Source organism: Ictidomys tridecemlineatus, chromosome 4 (assembly GCF_052094955.1).
Source record: "Ictidomys tridecemlineatus isolate mIctTri1 chromosome 4, mIctTri1.hap1, whole genome shotgun sequence".
Classification (NCBI taxonomy): domain Eukaryota; kingdom Metazoa; phylum Chordata; class Mammalia; order Rodentia; family Sciuridae; genus Ictidomys; species Ictidomys tridecemlineatus.
In genome coordinates, this window is record NC_135480.1 from 191,137,653 (window position 1) to 191,153,460 (window position 15,808).

The following is a 15,808-nucleotide window of genomic DNA, read 5'->3' on the forward strand; positions in this document are numbered from 1 at the left end:
GGAAAAGGACGACTTGCCCCAGTCACGGCCCTTCTATTGGAGTTACTAAACAAAATGGACTCACTTTGGCTTGACCATCACAAAGGGGCTTTCGGGGTTATTGGGAAAGCACAGTTGATAATGCAATCGCACAGTTGACTAGGAAGAGGAGTCTGAGCGCTGATTGATCTTCTCTCTTCCACCAAGTTTGCTGTGACCTCCCTGTGCCCTGAAGCCATCTCCTAGGTCAGCAGCAGCGCCCACTAACCACCAGGCAGTGGATAGGGTGTGGGAGGTTGGTTCGAGGACAGCGCTGAGGGTAGAGCGTGGTTTCCATAGGGCCTGAACAGGGCTGGTTGTAAAGAGGCTGTTCAGGGGTACAGGCCACTCCGGGCAGTACCAGGTGCCAGATCCCGAGAGACATGCTTAAGTGCTATGTAATAAAGTGTGTGTGTGTATATGGGGGAGCGTGAGAGGGGAGAGAGGGCACTCAAGGGCCCTCTAAATCTCTGGGTGCTGAGCAGGAGCCCCTTAGTCCAGGTCTAACGGTGGTCCTGCCCCCACACGGAGCTCAGCCTCCTGGCAATCTACAGTCTCATGATGCCACCATCACCTCGCCCCTGGACCCCTGCGACAGCCTCCCCGCTTCCTCTGCCACCCTGTCCTTCCACGGCAGGCAGACAGGGCCCTGCAGCAGCCGGGGACCCAGCGCACTCCCCAGCCCGGCTCCGACCCTGCAGGGCTCCCCCAGCCTCTCCCCAAGTCTGACCCCTGACCCCATCCCCCACCACAGGCCACCTGCTCCCCCTGGGTCTCCCCTGCTCAAAGCCAGGGCATTTCCTCTTTTCAAGCCTCAAAATAGAACAAAGCCAAGCCAAAAAACAAACCCACCCAGCAAAGATTAAAATATATATATATCCAGGGAGACAAGGAGGGAGGGAGGGGAAAACGGGATTTCTGGTTGTCCAGTTCTGACAAGGACGTGAAGAAAGCCTCGCCTGGCGTTGTCAGCCCGTGGAGTCACTCCTGGTTAGGGACTTGGTTTGCCTTTGTTCTGTTTGGAAGAGTTTTTTCCAGAATCAACTTTGCTGAATCAGAATCAATCAAACGTACACATTTATGGTTCAATGAGTTCCACAAACATCCCGATGTGGGGTCAGCCTCGCTGACAATCCGAGCACCCCCACATCAGGAAGTTGTCTGGGGCCCTTCTCAGTCACGGCTTTACCGTAGGCCACCGCGGTGGGCTTTCTCTCAGCGCAGATCTGTTTTGCCCCAGAACAGCAGACAGAGGACATCAGACACCAGGTCCCGGGAATGTCGGCCGCTCCATCGGCATCAGGTGGATGAGATTGGTCCGAGTTGTTTGGGCACCGGTAGTTGGTTTATTTTTATTGCTTGCAATTCTCTTTTGTAGAAAGATGCCACTCTGTCTTCCTGGTGAGGAGCATCTGGGTATTTAACTTGTGGCTCCTTGGACACGCGCCGCTATGAACTGTCACGCACAGGACACTGTCCGTGACACACTTTCTTTCTCTTGGGCAGTTCAGCAATTTTAGAAGGCAGTTTTGGTCACTCTGATACTTAACAGCAGAGGGAAAAAGAGGGGAAAACACGAAATGCCATCGATGGGAAGAAAGGGCAACATTCAACTAGAACGCAGGAAGGGAATGGAAATCTGTGCCTCTTTAAAAATTCTAACTGTGGGGCTGGGGTAGGGCTGTCGGTAGAGTGCTGGCCTCGCATGCAAACCTGACCACAAAGTGGAGAGGTGACAAATTACTGGACATATATGAAATGAACAAGAAAACAACTTGGCAGGGACACCGTGACACCGTAACAATGCCTTTGGGGCGTACTGATGTATTTCTATGGATAAGGACTTGGCCTCATGAGGTAGAGATTCAAAGGAGTGAAGGAGTCACTCAGTCCATGATATTTGCAGAGCATGGCCTTGGCCCAGGATTGAGGGGATGGTAGTGAAAGAGGGGGTGCCTGCTTCCGTGGCAGGAGGTAGGGGACCCTGGGGAGATCATTCCCTGCTTTTTGTTTTGGGGGTGGTTGAGCAATGCATTCACTGAAGATGTCAGCCAACTCGGTCACCTCTTTTGGAAAAGTCCCTGCCTCTAGTGCGGCGTTGGGGGTCGCTGAACCTTTGCTCTTCACAGTTGTTACCAGGTGCACTTGGCACTGAATCCGATTGTCCTCGGCCCTCCCCTGAGCGCCTGGTACCCCACGTCTCCAGAAACTCTCTAGCTGCCTCTGGTGTTGGATTGATGGCTGGATCCACCAAGTCACGCAGCTCCTTGGGCTAAGAATTGGGGAGCAGTAGGAGTGCAGTGGCACCCCTTTTCTCCACAGAAAAGTCTTATCTGGGCCTCTCCAGAAATCTCCACCATGGCTGATTTTAGGACTGTCTGCAAAAGAGTTCAATGTAGATAAACTTCCTATTTTCGTGTCGCCCTGTTTTACTTGGCCACTGGCCGGGAGGAAATCAGCACTCCAGGTGCTGGACACCCCCTTATTAGTTTTTCACAAACATGTGTCCAGTGTAGTAGTTTGTAGAAATGTGTAAACAAGGCCTCTGGCCTTGAACTGGGCTTCACAGAGATGTCTACATTTCTGATAAGAGAAGTTACAATTGGGCTCCACGGTAACAGCTGGCAGGGGGAGGAAAGAAAGGGGAGAAGAAGCTCTCCCCTTCTCAGGTGCTGTCCTTGAAGGGTTAACTTGCCCAAAACAGTGATAGAAAAAGCTGCTTTTATGTGACCTTCTGCAGACTGTGAACTTCTGAGCCCCTCCCCCTACGTGCTGGGTATAAAGTTCTGAAACTCCCTGAACTCGGGGTTCAGGGGATTGATTGATTACAGCCAAAGCTGTGCCCTCTGAACCTGGCTGCAGCCAAATAAAACTGATTCCTGCTGTCTTGGGCGCCTTGCCTCCTCTGTCCCTACAACAGGAGCGACTGCTGAGCGGGTCCCTCTGTTGACATGTGCTCAAACTTTGTTGGATGTCACTCCAGCCCCACGCGCACCTGGGCCTCGACTGAGCCAGGCTAGGGTGAGCTGGGCAGGTGAGGCGGTCGCTGTCCTGGCCTTGGAGGTGGGACTCAACAGCTTTGGGGATTTCCCAAGCCCTGGCAGGATTGGGTCACAGCCATGAGCCGACCTTTGTGGCTCCAAGAGCCCCTCCCACATTTGTTAAAAAGGTCGCTGCGCCCTCCTGCCCTGAGCTCTGCCAGGTGCCTCCTGCTCTCAGCATGGCGCTGCCCTGGGCCCTCGCAGTCTTGAGCCTCCTGCCACTGCTAGAGGCTCAGAGCCCGGCCTGTGCCAACCTCACGGCCAAGCCCATCACCAACGCCACCCTGGACTGGGTGAGTGCCTGGGGCCGGCCTTGCTCTGGGGCCAGAGGCAGCTGCCTCCCCTCTCTGGGCCCTTCTTTCTCTACTGGCTGGGGTCAGCCCCTTACCTCTGGTGCTGCCCTTTTCTTTCCTGGATCTGGGATGAGATTCTGACCAGCCTGGGGGACACTGGTCGCCTCCCCTTGCCTCCAAATTCAGGAGCTCCAAGGCGAAGTCCCTCGGCAGGCTCTGTGCTGAGCATGGCGAGGCCCACCAGGGGGAGGACTTGGTGAGCCCAGCAGTCCCCAACCCCCAGGGCTTCAGTCCCCTACTTGCAGAATGGAGGGTCACCTCTCCCCGAGGCTGGTTGCTGCCGACCTCCAGAGATTCGGCTCAACCCCTGCGCCTGCCCCCTCCCCAGCTCTCTGGCAGGTGGTTTTACATCGGCTCAGTTTTTGTGGACCCCGCGTTCAAGCAGATGGTTCAGAAGGTCCAGGCCTCCGACTTCTCCTTCACCCCTAACCTGACCCAGGACACGATTCTGTTCCAGCAGTACCTGAGCCTGTGAGCCCCGCCCGCCCCCCCCACTCCAGAGGCCGAGCCCTCAAGCCCGCCCCTCCCCTCTGGGCCTCGCCTCCCCACGGGGAACGGGGTCTCCGGCTCTCCTCTCTAGCAGCCCCTTGCCGCGGCCCTGGGGTGGGGACTGTCCCTTCTTGAGGGCCATCTTGTTTCTCTTCCGCCTTCCACCTGGCTTTAGCGAGGACCACTGCGAATACAACTCCAGTGTCCTGTGGGTCCATCGGGAGAACGCCACCCTCTCCAGATTCGGTGAGGGCCTGTCCTCAGGTGGGAGGGTGTGGAAGGGGGTGGTCAGCCTACCGACGAGGGTGGGACTGAGGCCCCGGAGACCTTGGGCACAGAAAACAGAAGGCGGCTCTACCCGCCATGTCCCCCAGGTCTGGTGCCTGGGCGCTGCAGTGAACACAGGCACTGTTTAAATGCGTTATGAAGTGAGCCAGTTTCCTGCCCACGAGTAACCCCAGGAGGGCATTCGAAGGGATCAGATGAAGAAACAGGGGAACAGAAACATCAAGGACTTTTCCTGAGATCACACAGCTTGTAATTAGAACTGGAATCCCAGTCTGGCCCCAGACCTCCTCTCTCTTAAGCCCCTTCTGAAAGTCTCTGGAAGCTCAGGTGGAAGCCTGCACGTCCCCACTACCACCAGAGATGCCACAGAGGAAGGGCACGGAGTGCTGTGGGGACACAGCTGGCACCACTTAGCAGCCCCAAGCCCCTCTCTGGCCTCGTGTCCCTCATCGGTGACAAAGGGACAGACTCCGGAAGCCCTGGCCTATGTGGGGCTCCCATCTGGCTGCGTCTAAGAGATGGGCAGTGGGACCCCCTCCCGTCTCACCTGGGCCCTTTGTCCTGCAGATGGGGGCAAAAAGATCGATGCCCAGCTTCTCCTCCAGGACTTCAACAGCACCTACTTACTGGCCTTCTCGATGGACGATGAGACCAAGAGGGGCCTGTCCTTCTACGGTGGGCCCCCGCAGCCCCAGAGCCCCCCGCCCCAGCCTCTCCCTCGGTGCCCATCCCAGAACCCCAGCCCCGCCTGGCCTCCCGCCTGGCCTCCCGCCGCCCCGAGCTCCTCACCCAGGCCCTCACCAGCCTGCCTGTTGCTCCTCGCAGCCGACAAGCCCGAGGCCACCCCTGAGCAGCTAGAAGGGTTCCGTGAGGCGCTGGAGTGCAAGGGCATGGACAAGGCGGAGATCATGTACACCGACTGGAAGAAGGTGAATATGGGGGACCTCGGGCAACCCCAGAGGTCCAGAGAGGGAAAGCTGCCCACCAAGGTTGCACAGCCAAGCAGATCCCCTGCTTTTAAGAACCTGCCCTCAAGCTGAGGCAGCTGAGATTCAGAGACTAGTGGGTGTGAGATGAGAGCCCGGGGGTCACCAACCCTGCGAGCCAGCTGGACACTGGAGCCGAGAGGAGGACTTGAAAGGCTAGCGGGAGAGGATGGCCGCACCCTGGGGTGGTAGGTCCAGGAAGGAGACACAGCGGAGAGGAGGAGACGAGGAGCACCTCCCACACCCCAGGCTTGGCCTGCCCCCCGTTTCTACCACCCAGCCCATGGGGAACTGGGGTCATGGTCTTCAGTGAGGCCCCGATGGCACGCAGCCCCGGGCTGCGGTCCCGAGTTTTGCTGTACGTGAGGGTGGGCTGCCCGACGGCGCCGCAGCTCTGCCTCCAACCTGCGTTCATTGAAAGGCGTCACTTACCATCCACAAAATCACCAAGCCCTGAGCCGGTGACATGGGACCTGACAGACCCGGAGATTTCCATGACCAGGACAATAGAACCTCGCTGTCCATCCTCCACCTGAGACCCTTCCTCCCCTGACCGCCAGTAGTGGGTCCCGGGGTTTCATAGACCCACCACATGAGCTGCCCCTCCTGCCCCACTGCCTGCCCCTCCCCTCCCTGGCCAGGGGACTCCACTGGGCATCTGGCCACCCCAGCCTCAGCAGCTGCATGGGCAAAACAGAGGTGCCCACAGTCCTGAGCAGACCAGCTGCCGCAGCCTGGGCCCTGTTCTCGGGCCAGCAAGCGGGGGCGCAGGGGCAGGGCCAGCCCCAGGGCCTCTGCTGGGGAGCCATAGAGCGGGGCTGGTGCCGTGGCCCCAGGAGACCCTTGCACCCCGTCACTCGCGGCCCTCCCTGCCCTCTCCCAGGACCAGTGTGAGCCACTGCGGAGGCAGCACGAGCTGGAGAGGAAGAAGGAGCCAGAGAGCAGCCCCAGGCCACCTGCTGGGGGTCACAGCTCAGAGCCCCCGGCACCATGACCACCCCATACCGGCCTCCTCGGTCACAGTCCTCTGCCTCAGTAAAGTTTCTGCTTGGGACAGTTTGCTGGTCACCTGCGCGTTCTTTCATGCCCACTCATTTCTTGGTGGGAAAGTCTGCCCCGAGTGGGGCCTGGCTGAGCCCCAGCCTGGCGGGAGGAGCCGGTGGACGTCACTGGGCCCGGTGCTCTAGGAGCCCTGCTCAAGGAGGGCTCCTCTGCAGGGGGACAGGCTTCCTAGGAGGGGTATCTGCGCCCATCTAGGAGGATGGGAAGCTGCAAGCCCAAAGGGACACATTTCAGGAACCAGAGACAGAGGATGAGGACGACAGGAGGTGGACAAGGGGTGGAAGGACCCTGGCCATCCAGGGAGGTGGGCTGGGCGGGGCCAGGCTGGAGGCAGGAAGGCCCGAGCAGAGGCCACAGAGGGCATCCTGGCAAGAGGCAGCACCTGGGCCGGGCAGGGTGGGTGACGGGAGGACTCGGGCCTCAGCCAAAGGGGCGGGTGTCTCCTTGGAAGTGTCCTCGGAGTGCCCCAAAGAAGACAATGACACCTGGAGATGAAGGTACTCCCCAGAAGCCAGCTCACATCTCTCTGGAGCCTTAGGTCAGGGCCGTGCCCAGGTACAGACAGAGCAAGCACCTGGGGTCAGGAGTCCTGCAAGAAGCCACCAGGAAGTCACGATGGGTGGCCTCTTGGATGTGAGGGTGGCAGACCTCTCGGTTGGCAGAAGGTCGGGGCTGGATTGTTAAACGACCTATGCACACAGCTGCCCACGCCTTCCCGAGGGGCAGCTCGGGATGCCCAGGCCCAGGGCTGCCCCCAGCCTCCTAAGACAACAACCTTGCTGTCCCTCTTCCCAGAAGCCATGGCAACAGCATCCCTCGTCAACAGCTGGACACGGCTGGCCCATGGCACTGAGACTGGGGACGCTGCCCTGGGTCCCCAGCTTAGGCCCCCCCCATCCTGATGCCCCCAGAACATGGCAGAAGAAATGGCCTCTGGCACGCGAGATCTGGAGGCGCAGAACCAACAGGAAAGGGTCACTCTCAGGGACAGGCCTTTTCCAACACTGCCAAGGATCGGCTCAAACCTGAATGAGACCTTGGTGCTGGCGGGCAGGGAGGGGAGACTAAGAGGTGGGGCAGGCCGAAGGAATGTCACTGCCCATTAGGACGCCTGTGTGGAGTTCAGGTCCCGGTCTAGCAGGGGCTCAGGAGACAGCAGTTGTTTCACTACTAAAAAGAGCACTGGAAGGAGAGTCCAGACTCAGGCTTTTGCTGTGTGTATCTCATAACCTCTCTGGGCTTAGTGTAAAGAGGCTTGGCTTCACAGCCAAGGTTTATGGCTTATGGTTCCAAGACAAGTGGGGACAAGCTGCAGGAACAGAAGCCCGCAGGAGGAGGCAGAGTCAGAAAACTCTCACTCAACAGGTCCCCTGGGGGAGGGACTGGCTGGGTGTCAAGTCTTCCCTCAGCCACACGCTTGACTTTAGAAATCACGGATCCGTGACACACACCACAGACGCAGGCCATTTGGGAATGTGGGCGGTTCTTTTTTGGTTGTCCTTTCTATTTTTTAGATCATTATTCATTCTTCTTCATTTACTCTTGTAACGAAAATAGACTTTTAAATGCCTCAAATATACAAACATCTGCCATGCACACACATTCCAGAACCCGAGGGCACTGCTGCAGGGCGGGAGCCCACAGCCCGGCTGCAGGGCCCCGGCTGGGGCCTGGCAGGGAGCTGGTCACCAGTCCAATGCCACTGAGATCCTAGGAAGGGCCCAGGCCTGGGGCGAGGTGCAGCGAGCCACTGGCGGGTGGCTTCCCAGGGCTCTGGGAGGTGTCCTCAGCCCAGCAGGCCTGGGGGGAGGCCTCTGCAGCCCAGCGAGGAGCTCAGACGCCTCAGAGTCCACAAATGTCCCACTGCCCAGTCGCCAGGAGCAAGGCCTCGGACAAGGCCCTTCCCAGAGGTGGCTGGTCACAGGCAGGGGACAGCTCTGCTCCAGACAGCCTGGCCTTTCCCAACGTATCTGGCCTTGTAAGGAGGCCAAGACCAGGGTGACTCCCAGGATGAAGAGCGCCTGGCCATCTGGACATAAGACACATGTTATTAGCTGGAGGTGGACAGAGCAGGAGAGGAGAGTCCCAGAGGCTCTGTGGCCTTGCTTGCAGCACCTGTGGACGGGGCTGGTCCCCCGGGAAGCTACTCCGCCTCCCAGGCTGACGCTGCTCCATCTGAAGGTACTGGGCAGGGCAGGTCCTGGCCCCCTGAGGAGGGGCCGCAGGGCTTCCTGGGCATCAGTGGCTCCTGCCTGCCCTTTGCCCCGGCTCCTCCCCATCTCAGAGACTCTAGGGAATCAGAAGAGGCAGGAGTCCCGCAGGCCGTGGGCCTGGCGCAGGTCGGCCGACAGCGAGCGGGTCATCCTCCGGGTGGTGGAGCGCACGTCCTCCGCGGCCTGCACCGCCTGGTTCAGGGCCGAGTGCAGCTCCTCCAGGTCATCGGGGTCCAGCTGGATGGAGTGCCGGTGTCCCCGGTGTGCCCGCAAGGAGGCCGTGGGGACTGAGGTAGGCACTGTGGGTGCGAAGTACCTGGGGAGGGAGGGGGCGCTCATTAGCACAGGCAGCTGGGCACCGACCCCTTCCACACCCCTCCGTGCTCGGCACACCCACGAGGAGGGCCGAGGCAGGAAAGACGCACAGCCCAGTGCTGGCAGGAACTGCGGCCAGGGGACCCTACCGCGCTGCTGGGGGAAGGGGAGCATGCCTTGGTCCTCTCCTCCCACAATTCAACAACCTGCAGAGCCGGGCTGGCCTCCTTGGCACCAGTCGGCACCGTCACCTCAGGAGCAGTGAAGCTCGGGAGTTAGTGAATGAGGGGACAGTGTCACACACCTCAGCAGAGGCCAGCGGAAACGGCCTGCCCCAAACCCTGTTCCTTCTGCTCGGCCAGCTGCAGGGCCCAGGAACCTCCCCACTCAAAGCCTCTGATTTCCCCCTCAAATGGCCAGAGTGAGCTGACGGGAGAAGTCAAGTAAGGAGCTCGAAGTGCCAGGCCAGGGAAGTGCTCTGTCACGGTCAGCTCCCGAGGCCCAGGGGCAGGCTGGAAAGGGCAGGCTGGAGTCGCCCCAGACCTGATGCCGAGCATCTGGAGCTTGAGCTAGTTAGGGAGCAGCCCCTGCTGACGAGCGGCTCTGGCCTAAGCATGGATGGCAGCCCGCACTCCTGCCTCTGGGGAGCTCCCTGCACCCCACCTTCTGCTTACTGGATGGCCAGGTTGCCAGAGAATTCCCCCAAGACCCTCTAGGGCAGAAGCCCCTGAAAATCCTCTGGGTGCAAAGCTCTGCAGTGGGATGTGGGGGCAGTGGCCAGCAGGTGGCAGCACAGGCCAAGAACGTTCTAAATTGCACCAGGCACCACTGAGCACGCCCAGTCCTGCTGCCCTGCTCCCCGCGCATCAAGAGCACTGTGTTGCTGGCCACCTCGGCTACCACGGGCTTTCTGGGCATTCCTTCAGCTGATCCTTGCCACAAGCCATCTCACACAGGAAGAAACGGAGGCACAGGGGCCTACCAAGTTCCTTGGCTACCACTGCCCCCCAGCTGCTCTCCTCTCCCCCATGGCCCACCCAGGCTGGAGACGCTGCCTGTCTGGCTAGTTTTCCCCAAAGGCCTGAGCTGGAAGGTGGTGGCCTCAGGAGCAGTAAGGAGACCCAGGGCTGCCCGGGGGGCCACAGTTCCAGGCAGAGCCTTTACTGCCATCAAGTAGAAACCCAGCAGGGGTTTGCAGCCCTGTGCTAGGCCCCGGGCAGGCAGAAGGATGCGGCCAGGCGAGGCTCCTATGGGCCTGCCCAGGCTCGGCAAGACGCCCCAGCACAGGACGGCCTCCTTGGGGAGGCCCATGGTGGACGGCACCTGGGTGTCTGCTCCCGCCAAGCGTCAGCCCACAGCGTGACTCTGCCCTCGCTGCCCAGAGCATGGCCACAGAACGCTGGCTGGCTTGTTTCACTATGGGGGAAACTGAGGCAGAGATCTAGCTGGCGACGGTTGGGACGAGAAGACAGGTCTCCTAATTCCAGGGCCCAGGCTTCCTTCCCTCCACAATCCTGCAGAAAAGCTGCTGAGCTCATTTTCCTTCTGACTAATGACAATATCGAGCATCAGCAATGTCGTCTGGAAGGACAAAGCTCCTGTTTACTCAGTGATGAGCTTGTGCCAGCACCTGGGGTGACTCCACCGACACCCCACTTGTCCCCACACAGTGCACATGGCAGAGACCACTCCCCACGGACAGATGGCAAAACTGAGGCTCAGAGGAGGCAGCTTTGCCCTGGCTACGGGGCGAATGTGGGAGAGGGGACTCCAGAGCAGCTCTGCCTGGCTCCGAAGCCCGCCCTGCTGCACAGCTGCTCTGCCATCTCGGTGGCCTGTCCTCCAGCACCTGGCAGGAGCACCTCCCGGTCACCCAGAAACAAGGTGGGTCTGGGAAGCTGCCAGAGCTACAGAGCTGAGGGGATGACAGGGAGAGGCAGGGACCTCCTGGAGGTCACCCAGAAGACAAGCCAGCGGCACTGAAGACATCGTGGACTTTGGTCAGCTGTCAATGCTAACGTTGGCTGGTGACAAATGTGCCATAGTCACTTAAGATGTCAGAACAGGGGTTGTGGGACCTCTCTGTTCTATCTACTCAACTCCCCTAAATCCAAACTGCTCTAAAACAGGAGTCAATTGAAAAAACAAGGGCGTCCTCATGCCTTGCTTGGCCTCAAGGAAATGGCCAAGTCCTGGAGTATAATCAGGGGACATTAGGAGGCTCCGGGGGGCAGCCTCCTTCCTTGCTGGGTCCCCAGGGCCGAGCACTCTCCTACCCAGCAAGCTCTTGGGGTTTGCTGAGTGACTATAGGAGTGCCAGGTGTGGCAGCAGGTGGCCACCTGGGACGGTCCCCAGGAGAGCCGAGCCTGCTGCTCAGCCCCATATTGGGGGCTTCTTCAGTGACTGAGACCGAGGCTGGAAAAGTTGGGGTGGCGAAGTTGGGGGTTCTTACACAGTGGCTGGCGGATAAGGCATGATGGGAACCGAGGGGACGTAGGTGAAGGCCGGGGGTCCCGGTGCTGAGGGTGCAGCTGCCAGGTACCACAGTCCAGGGGGCGGCCGTGCGGGCGAGGGGACCCGCTGGCTCCTCTGCTTGGGGCTGGAAGCCACAGGTACATTTTTCCTTGCGGTGGCCTTTTCTGCCCCTGTGGGAAAACACCAGGACACAGCTGGCCACCCGGCGTCCTCAGCTGAGGATGGCGGTCTGCACGGCCCTCCCTGACCCCAGGCAGGGCCTCCCCTGGGAACAGCTCATGGGGTCCCATTCACGCCACCCCCTAAACTCACCCCTGGCCCCCAGGGTAGGCAGAGCTGGGGTCTGGCCACGAGCAGGTTCTGAGCACTTGTCCCTACCAGAGCCAAGGCCATCTCCCTCTGGGAGGGACTCGACGTGGCCACACAACGGACATCGGAGGGCCTCAGTGGCAGACAGTCCCTGCAGCTCCCTGGTGGCAGTGGTGTCTGGAAAAGGACAGGAAAGGATCCTGTCTAGATCATCAGACCCAGAGCCCCCCCCACAGGCCCCCAAAGCACCAAGCTGCTGTCAGGAGCCACCACAGAGAGACCCGGCAGGATGGTAGCAGTGCACCCTGCATGGGCCAGGCGCTGGCGGGGGCCGTCCTGCAGCCCCAGCCCCACCCACAGGCTCCGGCTCTTCCTGTTCACTCCCCAGATCTCAGAGCTGGGAACCAACACTCATCTCACCCCCCCGCCTGGGCTCTCCTATCGTCTGTCCCCTGCATGGGAGTGGCCAGTCTGGACCTCCAGGGACAGGGTCAGCAGAGACTCGTGGAGCAGGAGGCAAGGGCATCGGCGCTGCTTCCCTTGCAAATCCCCAACTCCGTATCTAGTGGGTTCCAGGGCCGCCTGCCTCTCCCCAGGCTCAGCCTGGCCCACACGCCCTCTGGGGAACCCCTGTGCCCAGAGAGTGCTGCCCCAGCCCCATCCCAGTTCTGCCACTGGCTGCTTGTGGACAGGGCCCAAGGCCTGGCAGGAGTAGCTGCCAAGTAAATGAAGGAAGGAATGGAGGGCAGGTCGGGGCCCTCAAGTCATAAAGTCCTGCAATGAAGTCTTTGCTACTTGTAAGCTGTGTGCCACTGGGCAAGTTGCACCATCTCTTTGAGCCTATTTCAGGAGGTTCAAAATGGACATAATGTAACACTTCACTGAACTGTGAGGGTGGACGCAGACTGTGCACGAGAGAGCACAGAGGGCTGTGCAGATGGCAACTCCATCACCACCAGCGTCCCTGCTTAAAAAGCCTCAGAGACCGTCTCTTTACCCTCTCCTTTAGACATGGAACCTGAGGATCAGGAAAGTCAAGGACCTGGCCTAAGGCCCCACAGCAAGCTAGTGGCAGAACTGGGACCAGAACCTGACGCTTGGATTCTCAGGCCGCCACCTTCCCCATCCCCTGTAGCTGCTGTGTTGGGGAAGGGGGAGGGGTGGAGACAGGAGGGGGAACTACTGCTGCCAGCCGGTCGGCATCCATGCCTGTCCCTCAGGACTTTTCAGGGACTTTTAAAGTCCCAGAAGGTGGCTTCAGACAGTGGCTCCAGGAGCAACAGGGTGGTGGCAGGTACCTGGCAAGGCTGAGAAGCCCAGGAAAGTCCCATCCTTGCCTGTGCCCACCACCCTCCATCTGCTGGGCTCAGGGCAGGCCCACAGGGCCAGCCACAATGGCCCCCAACAGCAAGAGGCTGCAGGGTGGCCACCCCAGTTCCCATCCCTTACCTGTGTCCTGGGATCTGATGGGCTGACTGTGGGGACAGGAGGCTGAGTCACTGCTTCTTGGGGCAGTCTTGGGGGACAGAAGGTGGTATTCCTGGCCTGCAGAAGAAACAGGACAGTTGGCATCAGCCCGGGTGGGGGGTGCAGAACCGGGAGGAGCCCACTCAGGGACCTCACCCCTTCCTTCCAGTAGCTTAACAGTTGCCCCATGTACAGGAGTGAGCACACGAGTGTGTAAGACTCATTAAGTGTGTGGGGTGAGCTCTCTCCTGACTCCTTGCTTCCAGGAGTGGCCGCCTGGCTGTCCCCACATGGAGTGATCAGCACCCCAGGCTGCATTGGGGTCTGAGACGACACTGCTCCCCAGGGGGACCCTGCTGGTTTGGCCCTCAGTGGCCCAGGCAATTCTCCTTGTGCTCTGATTGGTTGTGAGAGGGGACAGTCAGGGGGTGGTTTCCTGGCTTGCTGGGAGGACCAAATGGGCAGTATCTGTGAGGTTTCCACCCAGTACTGGCAGAGGAAAAGCTCTCAATGCCTCTAGAACTCTGGGCAGGCTCTCAGATCCACACCACCCTTTGTTATGTGGGTCCCTGAGTCTCAAGGACAGACCTTCTGTGGGCCTGAAGCCTTGTGAGGGGCACGGGGACTGCTTGCTCTCTGACAGCTCCTGGTAAGTCTCCAAGGGCAGGGGAGGCCATTCCTGCCTCCTTCCAGCACAACAGGGAGCGGAGGGCGGTGCCCCTGCTGCCACAGCTCACTGTGAAGGCTGGCTGGTGCCTCTGCTGGGCAGCCACGCTCATGCAGATGGGAGCACGTGCATTTTCTAAATGTCAAGCACTCTGAAGTGCTACTAGGTGTCACCTGAGCCAGGTGCCCAGTTCACGAGAAGCAGAGGCCCCTTGCAATCAGAGGGCAAACCAGACGCCCTTCAGTGCTCATGCAACACATGAGGTGGCAAAGGAGATCATAGACCTCTTTACCATTGGCTGGCTGAGCTGAAAGGGCACCCCAGAACCAAGCACTGGCTCCATAAAAGGGGGGCCTGGGACAGGTTTGCTCAAGGAATGAATGAATGAACAGATCCCTATGTCAGGGAGGCCATGCCCCTGATGCTTCTCCTATCAGAAAACAGCAGAGGCCACGCCCCTGGTGCTCCTCCTATCAGAACAGAGCAGAGGCCAGCCCCTGGTGCTCCTCCTATCAGAACAGAGCAGAGGCCACACCCCTGGTGCTCCTCCTGTCAGAACACAGCAGAGGCCACGCCCCTGGTGCTCCTCCTATCAGAACACAGCAGCAGCCACGCCCTTGGTGCTCCTCCTATCAGAACACAGCAGCAGCCATGCCCCTGGTGCTCCTCCTGTAAGAACACAGCAGAGACCACGCCCCTGGTGCTCCTCCTATCAGAACACAGCAGAGGCCACGCCCCTGGTGCTCCTCCTATCAGAACACAGCAGAGGCCACGTCCCTGGTGCTCCTCCTGTCAGAACACAGCAGAGGCCAGGCCCTGGTGCTCCTCCTATCAGAACACAGCAGGGGCCACGCCCCTGGTGCTCCCCCTATTAAAACACAGCAGTGGCCACGCCCCTGGTGCTCCTCAGAACACAGCAGAGGCCAGCCCCTGGTGCTCCTTCTGTCAGAACACAGCAGAGGCCACGCCCCTGGTGGTGCTCCTGTCAGAACACAGCAGAGGCCACGCCCCTGGTGCTCCTCTTATCAGAACATGGCAGATGAGATTTGAGGGGTGAATGGAAAAGGTCTGGCCATGGAAGAGCCCTTCCCCTGGACTGCATCCACCCACCCCAGCTTCACCCACCTGTGTACTGGCCCCGGAAGGAGACCCTGTCGGGACGTCTGCTGCTGCCTGTCCCTCTGATTCCCTCCTGAGTGGCCCGGGGACCATTTTCGGAGCTCCTGTTCTTCCCAGATGACAGCTGAGGGGAGGGTGGCTCAGAGTCCAAACCTGGAGTAGAAAGAGGGGATTTAGGGGGGCAGAGGTGGGGCCCAGCTGGAGGAGTGAGCTCATGGCAGGTTGTGATCCTGAGCTATCTCCGGGGAATACGGTCTGCACCTTGGGACCCTGGCCTTGCGCTAAGCCAGTCCAGACACACTGGGGTGCTGTCCTGTGCCTCTGCAGCAATCCCGAGAGGTAGATGCCATCACCACTGCAGTCCCTTTAACTGCTCCAAGGGAGTAGCACCCCAGAGAGGATGATGTGGTGACAACGTGGTGGAATCAGGGACTCAGATCCAGGTTCCTTTAAGCATGTCCCCACACTCTCTAGGCCTCAAGGTCCTTATGTGCAGCACATGTGCAGGATGACCCCTGAAGTGCAGGTCCCTGAGGTGACGTCTGCAGAGCCCTTACGGCTGCCCTGCACAAAGCACGGGCCACACACAGACACGCACCACAATTCAGAGCATGGTGACAGCCACAACGGATGCACAAAGGACTTCCTCCCGGTTTCCTGGAAGTTCTGCTGCTGTGGTCCATGACCACTGAGCAACATGCCCAGGATGTGGCCTCCAGAAACCAGGCCTAGCCAGCACTCACTTACTCAGGGACATTCGGGGCACCTCCCGAGGCACTGAGGAGGACCTGGCTCGCCGTCTTCCTGCAGGTTGCTCTGCACCTTCAGGCTCCCCGGACAACCGCTCTGTGGATTTACTAGCAAACGGGAAGGGAAATAATGTCACTGGATGAGGTTACGCATAGCCTTTACAGATGGCCCACAAAAAGGCCATCTGGAGAACTGTTTATTGCACAACGGGAGAAGGATAATGTAGAGGAAAAATCAAACTCTGTTGCCAGTCTG

At 59.6% G+C, this 15,808-nt stretch overlaps 2 protein-coding genes across 9 annotated transcripts in view; one reads left to right on the top strand and one right to left on the bottom strand.

Moving 5' to 3' along the window:
- Positions 1–3,196: 3,196 nt before the first annotated feature.
- Positions 3,197–6,231, top strand: LOC101976419 (alpha-1-acid glycoprotein). The gene is made up of 6 exons (XM_040286205.2): positions 3,197–3,352; positions 3,741–3,883; positions 4,077–4,147; positions 4,757–4,864; positions 5,015–5,118; positions 6,059–6,231. The coding sequence occupies exons 1-6, from the start codon at positions 3,239–3,241 to the stop codon at positions 6,167–6,169; spliced, it is 651 nt and encodes a 216-aa protein (XP_040142139.1). The 5' UTR covers positions 3,197–3,238; the 3' UTR covers positions 6,170–6,231.
- Positions 6,232–7,703: 1,472 nt separating this feature from the next.
- Akna (AT-hook transcription factor) overlaps positions 7,704–15,808 on the bottom strand; it is a 44,650-nt gene continuing 36,545 nt past the window's right edge. For 7 of the 8 annotated variants that reach the window (XM_078048035.1, XM_078048034.1, XM_078048033.1 and 4 more), the window contains 6 exons: positions 15,551–15,660; positions 14,810–14,956; positions 13,000–13,095; positions 11,554–11,727; positions 11,219–11,411; positions 7,704–8,766 (listed from right to left, as the gene is read on the bottom strand). In XM_078048035.1, the coding sequence (XP_077904161.1) occupies positions 8,535–8,766; positions 11,219–11,411; positions 11,554–11,727; positions 13,000–13,095; positions 14,810–14,956; positions 15,551–15,660 (952 nt within the window). In that variant the 3' untranslated portion in view covers positions 7,704–8,534. The remainder of the gene's footprint in view (positions 8,767–11,218; positions 11,412–11,553; positions 11,728–12,999; positions 13,096–14,809; positions 14,957–15,550; positions 15,661–15,808) is intronic. The other variant, XM_040286204.2, reaches the window with a different exon arrangement.